This window comes from Mastigoproctus giganteus, chromosome 5 (genome assembly GCF_048544385.1).
Source record: "Mastigoproctus giganteus isolate SK-2022 chromosome 5, ASM4854438v1, whole genome shotgun sequence".
Taxonomy (NCBI): Eukaryota; Metazoa; Arthropoda; class Arachnida; order Uropygi; family Thelyphonidae; genus Mastigoproctus; species Mastigoproctus giganteus.
This window is the reverse complement of record NC_143579.1, coordinates 123886999-123901017: the sequence shown is the minus strand read 5'-3', so window position 1 is coordinate 123901017 and position 14019 is coordinate 123886999. Positions and strand designations below refer to the sequence as shown.

The 14019-nt window shown below is 39.8% G+C and overlaps 1 protein-coding gene across 1 annotated transcript in view; it reads right to left on the bottom strand.

Annotated features, from left to right (window-relative positions):
• Zip99C (Zinc transporter Zip99C) overlaps positions 1 to 14019 on the bottom strand; it is a 336298-nt gene that overhangs the window by 276398 nt on the left and 45881 nt on the right. The window contains exon 3 of the mRNA XM_090373442.1: positions 2987 to 2999. Coding sequence (XP_090229568.1) covers positions 2987 to 2999 — 13 coding nt within the window. The remainder of the gene's footprint in view (positions 1 to 2986; positions 3000 to 14019) is intronic.

Below are 14019 nucleotides of genomic sequence, written 5' to 3'. Positions count from 1 at the left end.
ATTCTACAGTGGGGCAAAGATAACTTAGTTGATTTCAATCCTTCTAAAACTCAGTCTTGTCTTATATCTTGCAAAAAGGATTCTTCTGATCCTATGCTTATCTTTGGTGACACTCTGATTTCTAGGCAAAATGATATTTCTCTTTTGGGGATAACGCTGACTTCTAATCTCTCTTGGCACAAGCACATTACAAATATTGCTTCTTCTGCATCTAAAAAACTTGGTTTTCTCTTTTGTTCTCGGCATTACTTTTCTTCCAAACAGCTGCTCACTCTGAACAAATCGCAAATCTGCCCTACCATAGAATATTGTTCCCACATCTGGGGTGGTGCCCCCAAAACCTCTCTCAGGCTTCTCTTTTCCATTCAGAAGAGGGCAGTTAGGTTAATTAATGACACATCTCTAACAGAGTCTCTCTACTCGCTGTCTCATAGATGTACTTTTCTGCTGCATGCCTTTTCTACAGATACTTCCATGGGAACTGTTCTTCTGAATTGGCTTCTATAATTCCAGCTCTCTCTCGTTCAAAACAGTCTGAACACGTGCTGCCACCAGCCAACATCCATTTACTGTCCAACTTCAAACTCGCAGGACCAACTTTTCAATTTCCTCGTTTATTCATTCAACTGCCGTTTTCTTGAACAACCTTCCTTCATACATATTTCCTGAAAATTACAGTCTACAGAAGTTCAAGTCTAATGTCAACAAATATCTTCTTTCATATTCTCAACTTCCAACCCAAGCACGGTACTAAGTATTATAGGTTCTAATACCTCTCGTGTTTGGGGTTTTTATTAAAAAAAAAAAAAAAAAAGAGAGAAAGGAACCCAAACAAAGTTGGAGAGTAATAGCTGTATAGAAAAATTAGGAAGCCAACTCTTCCTTCCAAGAGTGGGCTTTTTTTTTTTTTTTAATAGAAAACTGTATATTAAGTCAAATAAATGAAGTTACTAATGACAAATAGAACCTTACATCTATGTATTTAAAAATTAACTGTAAAGGTATGTTTTAGTTATTCTTTGTATATAATTAATTTAACTGTTTTAAAACTTTTAATTTTTTAATCATTAACCTCAGACAAAATATTTTAAAGCAATGAATACTATTGAGTGTTATTTAAAAAAAAAAAAAAAATCAGGTGAGGTTTAGAGGCTGTTCAAGAGGACTTTGCAAAAAATATAGTTTCATACAAGGTGTGGCAATAAAATTCTGGACTGGTACTGTTGTGGTCATGTTCCATAGTTTGAAAATACAGCAGCCTCTTGATTTACCGGGATCAGATTAACCGGGACACGTCAAGATTCTAAATTAAAAAAGGTAAATAAAATCAACCAGAAATCATAAAATTCAAGTAATAACTAGAATAGGTATAAACAGATATTTTGCAGGAAATTCGTAAACAAGGGAGAAGAAGCTGCGTTATAAGTCATCATTGGGAGATTTGTCTGCCTATTATCTTGCAACCCCTGCTGTCTTCAACCCCCCCTCCAAAAAAAAAGAGAGACCAAATGTTTAGTTTGTTTTAGTGCATTGGCGTCGATTGTTGTGTTCTGTCGCACCCCAAGAGAACAATTTTTGTTTCGTTTTTTATGTCAGCAATGTGGGAATTTTTTTTTATAGTAACATTTTTTTTTTTTTTTTTTTTGTTTAGAAATTGCGAAAATGATGGGCAAACACAAGAGTTGTGCTTTTAATTAAACAAAAAAGGAAAGCGATCGATTTGGATCAGAAAATTAAAATAATAAGGATGTATGAAAATGGCCAAACATTAACAAGTATCACGCAGAATTCAGATTTGTCAGTGGCAACGGTGAACACAATAAAGGAGAAAGACAGAATACAAGAAGCGGTGAAGCAATCAGCACCAATGAAGTCAACTATAATAACCAGGGCTGCAAGATACATATCACTTTTTTTTTTTTACAGTACAATAACATGCATTTTTCCTTCCTTTTATGTTTTCTTTTCTTATGTGCCACTCTGGCTATTTCACCACTGTCCCCAGATTAATTTTTTAATTGAACTAATTAAAAATATATAAGTATTTTTCTTCTCAGGATATTATGTGATTTTTAAAAATTTGGCATATCAGGGATATAGTAACAATATTTTATTTGTCATTCCCGAGTTACGTAAAACTTGACTACGTAAGAATTCCTGGAACGTATCTCTTATGATGTCTTGGATTTACCGTATTTTTGGATTAACCGGGAAATCGATCATCCGGAAATTTTTTTTTACCATCTATCCAGGAAAATCCAGTCTATTGTATATGAAAATGGTACGTTGTACTTCAAACTTCCCCAAAGACAGATGGTGGTACTGAGATTGTCCAGTAGGCTGGCTGACAGTAACAACCAGTTTCATTAGTAGCAGTATTGTTCCATGTCACAATTTTGCAATGGAGCAACAAATGAATATCAAATTTTTCTTTAAGTGGGAAAATCTGCAATAGAAACATATGAAATGTTAAGTCATATCAGTGTGTCTGAGTGGTATAAGTGGTTCAAAGGTGGATGTGAGGTGGATGTTCGTGATGACCTAAGAAGTGGCAGTCCATCAGCCCCACAAAATGAGGACAAAAAAAAGTTGCAAAAGTTTGGGAAACTGTGGCAAGAGATCATCATTTGACCCTCAGAATTATGGCTGATGAGTTGGATACGAATAAGGACACAATCTGTCAATTCTGCATGAAGACCTAGCGAAAAGGAAGATCTATGCAAAATTTGTGCCATGCAGCCTCACAGCTGAACAGAAGCAATGGAGAATAACACCATGGGAAGACTTCATCAGTCTTCTTGATGCAATCATAATTTCCTTGACCATATTGTCAGTGGAGATGAGAGTTGGGTGTTTCAGTAAGACCAGAGACAAAGTGTCAAAGCATGCATTGGACTTCAAAATCATCACCAAGGCCCAAAAAGGTTTGTTCATAGAAGTCCAGGATTCACATAATGCTGATCATGTTTTTTGACAAACGATTCACAAAGAATTTGTACCTGAAGGGGAGAGATTCAATGCTATGTTCTAATTACAGGTGCTTCAAAGATCACTGAAGTACATTTCTTGAGTAAGATCATAATTTCAAGAGATAAGCAGCTGGTTCTTGTTGCATGTCAATGCCCCCCCCCCATACACACACATTCTGCACTTGTTGTGAAGACATTTCTGACAAAAAGTGGCATTGTACAGATCAACCATTTCTCTACTCTCCCAATCTAGGACCAGCAGACCTCATCCTCTTTCTCAAGGTGAAAACTGCCCTCAAAGGAAAGATTTCGGGATGGTGAGGACATAAAAAAAAAATGTAACCACCAAACTGAACTTTATCTCTTCGGATGCCTTCACTGACTCTTTCCAGAAACTTTTAGTACAGTGTAGTGAATGCATTCAATCAGGTGCTGATTACTTTGAACAAAAATAAAACCATTTTTGGGCTCCTTCACTCTGTGTTCTTTTCTTGCACCAGTCTAGGAACTTTATTGCCAGCCTGGTATATACTGTTTGGTGACATGCATATAAAAATAGTGTGGCAAATTTTTGTAAAACCATGTTAATTTCAAAAATGATCCATATTAAAGATTCATTCACTTTTCTGAATTTTAAACAAGGGCATAGAGAATATATTCCCTACCATTGAAAGTTGTTTGGTAACAATTTGGAAAGGGAAACAATAATAAGTTCAAAATCATTCAACAGCTCAAAAAGGGAAACAATAATAATTTCAAAATCATTCCACATAAACAGTTCATTCACTTTTCAGATTTTAAAGGACATGGGAGAGGGGGTATATACCTCTATCCCAAAAGATATAATCATATTTCCAATTTCTGTATTCTCTATAACTTCAAATATATCTTCTTTATATCTGCATCACAAACAATATATATGAAAATATATTTTACCCAAAATCCCCACTTACCTACATGTACCCTCCCCCAATCACCACCATTCCTAACTTTACAGGTGGAGACTAAATTAAATAATTAATATTAAAAACTAATGTTTTCTATGACACATTTTGTATTTAAGCTTATGACTCCTAATTAAAGATAAAGTCATTATAATTTTGAAATATTCTTGTTCAGTTGAGAACATTTCTTTTTAATGCCTGCTGCAGAGATTGTAACTTTGGACAGTAGGAATTGGCTGGTCCAAACTTGTTGAATACTGTTTGAGCCATATAATCTTGAGGGCATGATCTTGTTTATGTCTGAATTGTTTTGGGATTTTGACTTCTGTTAAAGTTGAAGTTCTGTTGTTGACAGAACAACTTCTGTTGTTGAAGTTGTTGAGAATCTGATCTTGATACAGTTTAATATGCTTAGTCAAAATCTGCACCTTACTGCTTACTGAAACTATGAAACATTTAATGATGACTGCTTCTTTGAAGGCTATTCAAAGAAGAATGTGAAAGATTAAGGATAGTAGTGCTGTTTCTCATTTATCAACTCTAGCATACTGGATGTCTTTCGTGTGTTCATTCAGTCTGGTTGCTAATCTTCCGTAAGATTCTCCTATAGATAACACACACACACACACACACACACACACACACACACACACACACACACACACACACACACACACACACACACTCGCATTGAATGCAATAATCGGATTGGGGGTCATATCACCGATTGCCAAGGATCTCCTTAAGTGATCTGGTGCATGCATAGTATATTGTTAAGCTGTGTTCGTGCTCGCTCTCTCTCTCTCTCTCTCTCTCTCTGACTATTTCAGCAATTAGAAATGGCTTCTAATTGCTGAAATGAACAGATGACCACATAATTTGTAGATTTCTTGCTTGTGAATGAGGAGTTCTAGAACTTCTGCACAATGTTTGAGATTGGTATCTCTACCAGGCCATTTGGATATCCATTCTTTTTTTCCAGGTTCATGAAGTACAATTCCAGAAGTGGACTTCCTCAGGAACCTGGAAAAATCCTCATCACATATTTTGAGGGCTGGCTCTAAGTACTAAGCTCTGTCTTGATGACTCCTGCTTTCACTGAGAAAGGGTAAAATGATTTATAATTTAGAAAGACACCCGTTTCTGTGGCATTCTGTACATTTTTAATTGTCACCAGAGAAACTTTTTAGGAGAATATTTATAAATGGTATTTGCTTATTTTCTTCCATTTTCACTTTAAATTTAACAATTTGTTGCCACCTATATTGGGCGCCTCCGTAGCCAGGTAGGCAGGAGCAGCAGTGCGTAGCACACGCTTCTTGATTAGGCCGGGTTCGAGCCCGTGACCACCAAATATGGAGGATGCGGAAAGGTCAGGGAATGACCACCGCATATGCCCGGAGCAATATGGCCTTAGTTGCTAATGCTCCTAAAAACCAAAAAACATAACATAACATAACCACCTATATTTGATTGGCATTCCATGTGGTGGTAGTGTGATTTATAATATTTATAAAAGAGATTTTGGCCGTATATCATTCTTCACTAATATTTTTAGGAAACAAGAGTTTTTTTTTTTTAACCACACAAAATAAAGTGTCACGTATTTGTGTCTGGCACAAGGAATGAACTTTGCGGACTGTATGTTCAATAACCCACCATGGCTAGCAGATTAATTATACTTTCAAGCCTTCCATACCGTGTATAAAAAACCTAGACTCAAATCCCATCTTGCTGGGATTTGAGTACAAAAATCATATAACCTTGGCCATGGGCAAGGGTTGAAGGTTTTATCCAACAAAAGCTCATGTTTTTCATCTAGCAAAATAGGCAAAGTATAAAGTGTGTTTAGGGTCTAACGGCACCAGGGGTTTCCCCCATCTCCATGTAGTCTACATTGTCATGTGTTACAGAACACTGTAAAGGCCAGAGATTTAAAAGTGCATGGATATTGTTGGATGTAGTGTCGTGTACCGTTGTTCATCTGGCCATTTAGCCGCTGGACCCCTACTGAGGCCCAACATTGCCCACACTTAGCCCCGTGGAGGCAAGCCAGGTACACCAGTATTTTTAAATAAGTACTCTGGCAGGTCCTGCCACCTAATTTCCTGGGATTTCAGTGGCTAGGACCCGGAAAAAAAAAAAAAAAAAAAAAATGGGGGGGTGCGATAGAGTTTGGGTCAGACCAAAGGAGTTTTAAGTTATACAGTGTTGGAATTAAAAATTTTGGGTGCAGGGCTAGGATAATTTTGACATGGGATGAACGTTAGTTGGAAAGCTAGAGGGGGAGGGGAGACTAAAGGCTGGGGGGGTGAGAGACAGAAGTATAGGGTCGATAGAGTAGATGACCCCAAAATTAGTGAGGCAGGCCCATGCCACACCAGAAGGAAAGAGGGGGCGGCAGGGAGGAGACAAGGGAACCTTCACCTTCTCCCCGCCAGGACAGGGGAGAAACAGGGCCGTGCAAGGGAGCACGGGTTCAGGATCACCACGTGGCATTGGCAGCAATGCTGCGTGAAGTCATAGTTGGCAGAGTCCAGTCCGAGAAGGTCAAATTCGAGTAGTGCAATCCTGGGACAGACAGGTCCCATCCAGGTGGTGAAGTCATTTCAGTATTGAGTTAACTTGGTGGGAGGCGAAGCCGGAGCGGCAGTCATGGTAGATGGAGGTGATGTTGAGACTACATTGTAAAGGCACAATTATTGTGCAGGTTGAAAGTCTTCACGGGGATTTCAGTATGCTGAAGCCAGTAGTGGTCTTGACACATGGCTGATTAGGCCGTTTCATTGTCTGGTTGGGTCTGATTCTGTGGTTGTGGTAGGGTTTTCCGCCTTGTGAAGAGGCCCTGAGCAAAGTTTAAAAAGGCTGTGTAGGTATGGTGGTCTTCCAGGAGATGTTGCTCCTGATCTCTCGGGATGAAATGAATTTGTGTGATGAGAGAAGATCTGAGGTCATCATATAGTATGCAGTCATGCATCAAGTGGTCCCAGGTTTCCTGGGCACCACAGGTGCAAAGGGGGTTGTCTGAAAGTCCAAGAAGGTTCAGTTTGCTGCGAAAGGCACCATGCCCTGTTAGGAGGTACGTGGTTAGAAGGCCTGGGGAGAACCAGGATGGTGATTTGGGATATATTTTGCATATGTCCCGTATAAATTTGCGGCCCTTTTGGTGGATTCGGACCATCTAGCTTGCCAGGTCTGTTGTAAGTAGGTTAGGAGTCTGCTTTTTTCAGTGGAATAGGTGTTAGCAGGATCAGTGGTAAAATCAATAAAGGTGGTAGACTTTCCTCTGCTTAGCTGATACAGCATCCCCACATGGGCCACCTCAAGGTCTAGGGGCAGTACACCAGCGAGGACCTGTAGAGCGTGCGTGCTGGAGGTGCAACATGCTCTGGTTATCATAAGGAGAATTGGCCGTTGAATAATGTTCAGCTTTCTTCGTCCTACCACAGTGGGCGCTTTGGGGAACCATATGCCAGAACCGTAGGTGATAGCTGGTATGAATATGGCTTTATACAGTAAGGCTAGAGTGCATTTTTTGAGCCCCCAATTTTGGCGGGTCACCCTGGCAACCAGTGCAATGTAGTTTCTTATTTTCTTCTGTAGATAGTTGAGATGTGGGAGAAATGTTAGTTTGCTGTCGATGATAATGCCTAGGAGTTTCAGCTGAGTAACAAGCTTGATGGTTGTGCCATGTATCTTGATTTGAGGCGGCCTCAGCGGATCAAGATAGCCCTTCAGGAGAATGGATTGGGTTTTTGTGGATGAGATGCTCAGATGGTTTTTCCGGACCCACTCTTGTAGGGTGGTAAGAGCTCTGTTGGCAGATACTTCAAGTTGAGCCCTGGAGTCCCCTGCCAGGATCAGGGAGAGATCATCAGCATACGCCAAGGTCTGGACATTGCCTAAGTCAGTACTGAGAAGCTCGTCGAGTACAGAGTTCCAGAAAAGTGGGCCCAGGACAGAGCCCTGAGGGCAACCTCGGTGGACACGACGTTCGACACTGGAGAAGGGAGCCTGAACCACAATGCTCCTGTCACTGAGATAGCTGGCAATGCAGTTGTAGAGATTTCCTGGAAGCTCGGCGCGTCTCAGCCGTCCGAGGACGCTAGGCCACCATAAGGTGTCAAACGCCCCAGCAAAGTCGATCGAGATGACGAGGAGGTACTTCTGGGTGCAGTTCCTGGCAGCATTTGTAATGGTCTCCAATGCATCGACCGTAGACATGCCCGGTTTGAATCCAAATTGATTTTGTGCTGGTAGCTGTGCAGTATTGTAGTTGTTTTCCAGTCTCTGTCTAAGGAGCTGCTCAAAGACCTTACTCAGCATAGAAAGAAGAGCAATAGGTCTGTACGAGTCAGGGCGATCGTGCGGTTTAGTTGGATTTTTGAGTATGAGCCGAATGGACGCAGTTTTCCAATCAGTTGGGAACCATCCCTTTAGCAGGCAATGGTTGAACAGGTTTAGCAGGGTTTCTGGAGCGAATTCGGCAACTTTTTTAATTATTTCGGGATCGAGCATGTCCAGGCCTGGTGACTTGTTATTTTTCAGTCTCCCAACGTCCATAGAGAGATCCTCAACGTTGAAAGGCTCTTCCACGAGTGTTGAGTTATAGTTGTTATTGTCGAGGCAAAGCTGCTGTTGTTCTGGTGAGTTGTCATCTGGTGGCTGTTTGAAAGAGTGACCAAGTATGTTTGAAATTGAATGCTGCCAGGTGGAGGTCATGTGGCCTTGTGGAGTGATTGTGGAGCGAATAACTTCACCTCTTGGTAGTTTATTTGTTGTTACCTTGAACACGACACCCCAGGGGTCAGAGTTACCAACTGTTGATACCAAGTGCTCCCAGGACAGTCTTTTACGCTGCCTGATCATCGCGTTGTAGGCGTTTCGAGTTTCTCTGTACTCCTGCCGGAGGTATTCAATTTCTGCGGGGGGCCAGGATCGCCTGGCCCGTTGGAATGCACGCCTCTTTTGGTTTACTTCACGTCTGAGGGCCTGAAGCTCCTCTGACCACCAGGGGACTGCCCCAGGGATGGGATTTTTCCGTTTTATTGCTGTATTTGCAGCGTTCGTAATTATGTCCGTGACCTTGCGCTGATGGGAGTCTGGATGCTGAACTTGCACATTCTCGGTTTGTAAGTGCAATATCCCATTGATGAGTGTTTCTTTAAACAGGCTCCAGTCAGCTTTGTTCAAAGCGTATCTGCGTTGCTTCTGTCTGAGAATTGTGGACTGAGTGATCGATCTGTACATGTTGAAAGTTATGGCTCGATGGTCTCAGGTGGACCAGCCCTCCTGTACGGTCCAATCCGACAGAAATCTAGCAAAGGACCTGGTGGAGAGAGTCACGTCAATCGTAGCTTCCCAAAGTGAGCTGGATAACGTCGGCAGGCTGTTGGGCCTATTTATGACTTCCAGACCACTATTGGCCAGGAACTCCTCCAACCGCTGTCCATTTGCAGCACCTCTACGCCCTGGGGTCTCACTGTGCCAGAGGGCAGAGCGGCAATTTACGTCGGCACAAATGACAATCTTTGCACCCGCCAGTTCTGTTAAGACATGTTGTAGGTACTGGACTGCAGGTAGGATGTCCTCTCCCGGCCTGCAGTACAGGGAAATGGCATAGAAGTCACCCAGAGAGGAGATGATGTGGGCACAGGCAGCCCATGGAGAGCAGAGATGAGATATCTGCATCACAGTCAAGTGAGGATTCCTCACAGTGATTGCCGCCCAGGGTGTCACACCAGGAGCCTGGACAATTTTGTAGGACAAGGGGTATCCCCTGATTTCATTTGAATGAGTGTAGGGTTCTTGTATTAAGAGAATGTCGATGTTTTCCTCATCTGCCTTCTGTCGGAGTTGTCCCACAACGGCCTTTGCCCGCTGCGCGTTTATTTGCAGGAATTTTATCTTGTTGCTGTTATACTGTTTATGCAGTGTCCCCATAATTTATTTGTTGTTGGAGCATGCTCTTGGCCTTGATGTAGACAGGGCATTTATTATCCCGAAGTGAGTGGGCATGAGGTAGTTTCTGGCTTTTACAGTTAGCACAGATTGGTTCATTGACCTTGTTCGGGCAGGTTTCATAGCTGTGGCCTTTATCAGCACAGTGACCACAGGTCTGTTCTGTCTGGGTGCACGTGTGGGTCATGTGACCAAAACGACAGCATCTGAAGCATTTTGGGACAGCTACATGCTCCTTGTAGCGGTGGGAGCCCCAATTTATGTACACTCGATTGTGGTGGGTGGGTCAGTATGTGCCAGGCTGTTGGTGCCAGTTCTACAACCCAGTTGAAGGAAGTGCCACTTCTAGACTTCATTTGGTACTTTGGCTTTATTAGGTTAGCTGGGTCCTCTTTTGGGAGTGCATGTTGAAGGTTACGCCTGTACAATTCTAGTATGGTGTTGGGGTACAGGCCCTTGTCGATGTCATAAATTACTATTGAGGGTGCCTTTTTCCTTGGGGGCTCAGCTAGAAGGCCAAGGGTAAGTATCTTAGGCAAAGTATAGTGTACATGCAATTTACACTATATTGATGCATTTTAGACTTAGTCACTTTGGCGAAGAAATAAACACAAACATTTTGAATAAACCACCATGATTTTTGCAAGAATGTATATCTGGTTTATTATTGTTCAATTATATTAAATATTCAACTTCACTGTAGCTCTTTATGGTAATCACCAAAGCAGGGGTAGGTGCCTCCGTAGCCAGGTGGGAAAGAGCAGCAGTGCGTAGCACACGCTTCTTGATTAGACCGGGGTTCAAGCCCGTCACCACCAAATACGGAGGATGCGAAAAGGTCAGGGAATGACCACCGCATATCCCGGAGCAATATGGCCTTAGTTGCTAATGCTACTAAAAACCAAATAACAAACAAACAAAACCAAAGCAACCAAAATGATGTGCTGCTTCTCTACACACTTCTCAAAATAGTACATTATATCCTTCCTTCTGCCGGACTGAATGCAAGAATGATATCTTTTTTGCATTAGATGTTCCTTCATATTTAGAGAGAATTTCACAAGTATGTACGAAACGTTCTTTGACATTCTTCCAATGACAGCAATCTATGAAAGAATAGTAAGACATCCAAGATCTTGTAAGACAAACTTTCTTATGATAACAAGGTGAAAGTAGTACACATTCACATTTCATCCCAAGTACTTACTGAAAAGATGGAAGGCAATCAGAAGAATAATATGAAAAATACAAATTGTCAGTTTTTGTACCAATAAACTGCCTTTCTTTCACGTGGATAATAAAACATCATTTGGTCTTTATGATCTACTCGAAACCTATATTTGTTGTATTCAGTAACTGCTTTGGACTTCACTTTTATCTGGCCTCTCTTTCATGAACTCAGTAGAAATTATCAGAACATCTCTCTTGTATTAACAGTCACACCATTGGCATAACTGCATATGCTTTCACCCTTTTTTTTTTTTTTGGCTGTTGAGACCCAATTTGGATTTTCTTTTACGTCAGCACGTAATGTACCAGTACAGTACATTTTGGCCTCAAGTACTGCAAGCGTATCAGAATTGCAAAAGTTATCCATATACAAATAATCCAACATGCATTTCTCTTCCATAAGTTTCAGCATGCCCTTTTCCTACCATCTCATCCAATGCTCCCATATATACTGGACACTTCAATACTAGACCGTTTGGCTCATCAGCATATACAGTTTTATGTCATACTTATTTCAGATGTATACTAAAAATAAAATGGTCTCTCCAGAGGATCATAGATTTGCCAGGATAATAGATTTTTAGTATTGTGATGTTTATATAATCTGGTAAAAGACTGATTTTATAAAGAGAGTCTTCAAAATTTTGTGCAAAGTGTTATTAGTAAAAATCTGTTTCTGCTCGTGAATGATGAAAAGCACTTCACTGCAAACAGTCTTTTTTCCAATAATCTTGAATTCTTGGTGCACAAATTGTCCCCATGTGAAGAAGTAATTCTAAGAATATCTATTTCCTCCACACTAATATTTTCCATTCACTTATTCATGAACAAATTTTCACACCTGCTTCATATACAATAGCTACATAAGCATTTGTTTAATTCACAAGCAAATGATAAAATTCATCAGTTGCAAGCAGTTCAAAATAACTAATTAGATTATTTCTTGTGGAAGGGATGTGATGAAGAACTATCACTCCAAGTAAAAGTGGCACCTGTTATTGGTAGCATTATAGGATCACTGGATATATTTGAACTACATTCAGAATCCATCACTTGAATCAGATTCTATTTTAGTGTCAGAATACATATGTATTCTGACACTTTATAATATTATTATAAAGAAATGATCCAATGTTATCAGTTTCAATGTGCCTTCTATTTATGTCCCTTATCTGTCCAGATGTCCTAGGCTCTTGATTCAATACAACAACCCATTACGGTAAACCTTTAATAGGAACAATCTTTTACACAAAATTTTATCAGTAGAGACACACTAAGGATGATGTTTAATTATTTTACATACTAAAGAATTGAAATTCAGCAAGCATAATCTTCAAAAAAATTTTACCCTTTTTTCTTGTGGAAAACACTAAACTAAGATCAACACGAGCAAAGAACAAATGAAACTGTGAACCAAGTATACAGCTTTTATAGTGCTCTCTAGACAGTGAGTGACGATAAGAAAAATCCAAGTAATAAGTTATAGTCCAATTGGTGTACCGACATCAATCAGTTGTTCATTTCATGCAACTTTAATTTTACAGTGCTCATTTATTAACCTTTTCAGAATAATTGCATATCTGCATTATTTTGATGCATGTATGTGTCAAGGCAACAAAGGTGTTAAATTGCACTTCTAGTGCCACTATTAAAAAAAATAAATCTCAGGGGAGGGGGACCTCTAAAACAACTTCTCCAGTGGGGGATACCGAATACCTCCAAATCTCCACAGCATTCTGGAAGCTTGTTTTTTTTTTTTTTTTTGAAAAAATAAAAAAGGGACCCTGCTCAATTGAAAAGAACAACAAGTGTCATATACATCTATTCTTGATGCTATCTGCTATACAAATGAAACATGGGTAAAGTTAAATCTCAGACCATCAAAAACAGGCTTTAAAAAAATCAGGACTAAACCGCATAGAAACTGACGAAGAAAATGTCAATGTGGTTGAAGAGTTCTAGCTTACTACTGATATGCCACAAATTGAGGACTAAACAAAGTGAATGACAAAGTGATGATAACAGAACCTCCACCAGATAAACACATTATCACTGCCTTTAAACAACTGGAACTTATCAAAGATGAGTGGGAAAAAGGGTGACTAAAGCTTGATAACAGTGGTATCCAATACAAAGCTAATATATGCTTTAAAACCTCTGTAGTTTTACAAAACCATCAATCCAGAATTTCAGACTCACCTTAATAAGATAATGATATCATTTATAAAAATCACCCGAAAAGTAATTCCAAACAAGCAACATTAAAAAGCATTTTTAACCTGGCAGCGGTGATGCAAAATGTATACCACAAAAGTGGTGTAGTACCTATCAGGTACCAATTTTCCTTTTAATTTTGGGAAAATAACTTTTGGGCATTTTTGAATTCTGTGTGGATAATACCAGAATTTCTCTTTTCTTAATGGATTACAGTACTTATTTTAATATTTTAACTTTTGATTTTAATAAAAATTAAATTATTTTTAAAAAATGCTGTTTTTTTTATTATTATTATCAGTGTTATTTTCAAAAAACCTGCTTCTGAAAATTTAAAAAAAAAAAAAAAAAAAAAAACACTTTAGACCAGTGTTTCCCAACGTGGGTCCCACGCCCCACATGGGGGCAATTTGATTGTTCAGGGGGGCAATTCAAAAATTGCTCGTCTAGAGTTTAAAACAACCGCCTACTATGATTTAACTTGTACAAAAGAAGAATTGTTGGTATCTCAATTTTAAATAAGCATTCGTTAAATGTTGTACTTTCTATAGAGCTGCACTTGAAAGTTTGGAGTAATATCAACTACAGTTTGCTCGGAGAGTATTGCTTACTATGCCTAGTGAAGGAATAGTACATACTGTATTGGACGATTGCTTATGGCATATGCAATGTGCAAGCAAAGTGGTTGTCTACTGTAGCCT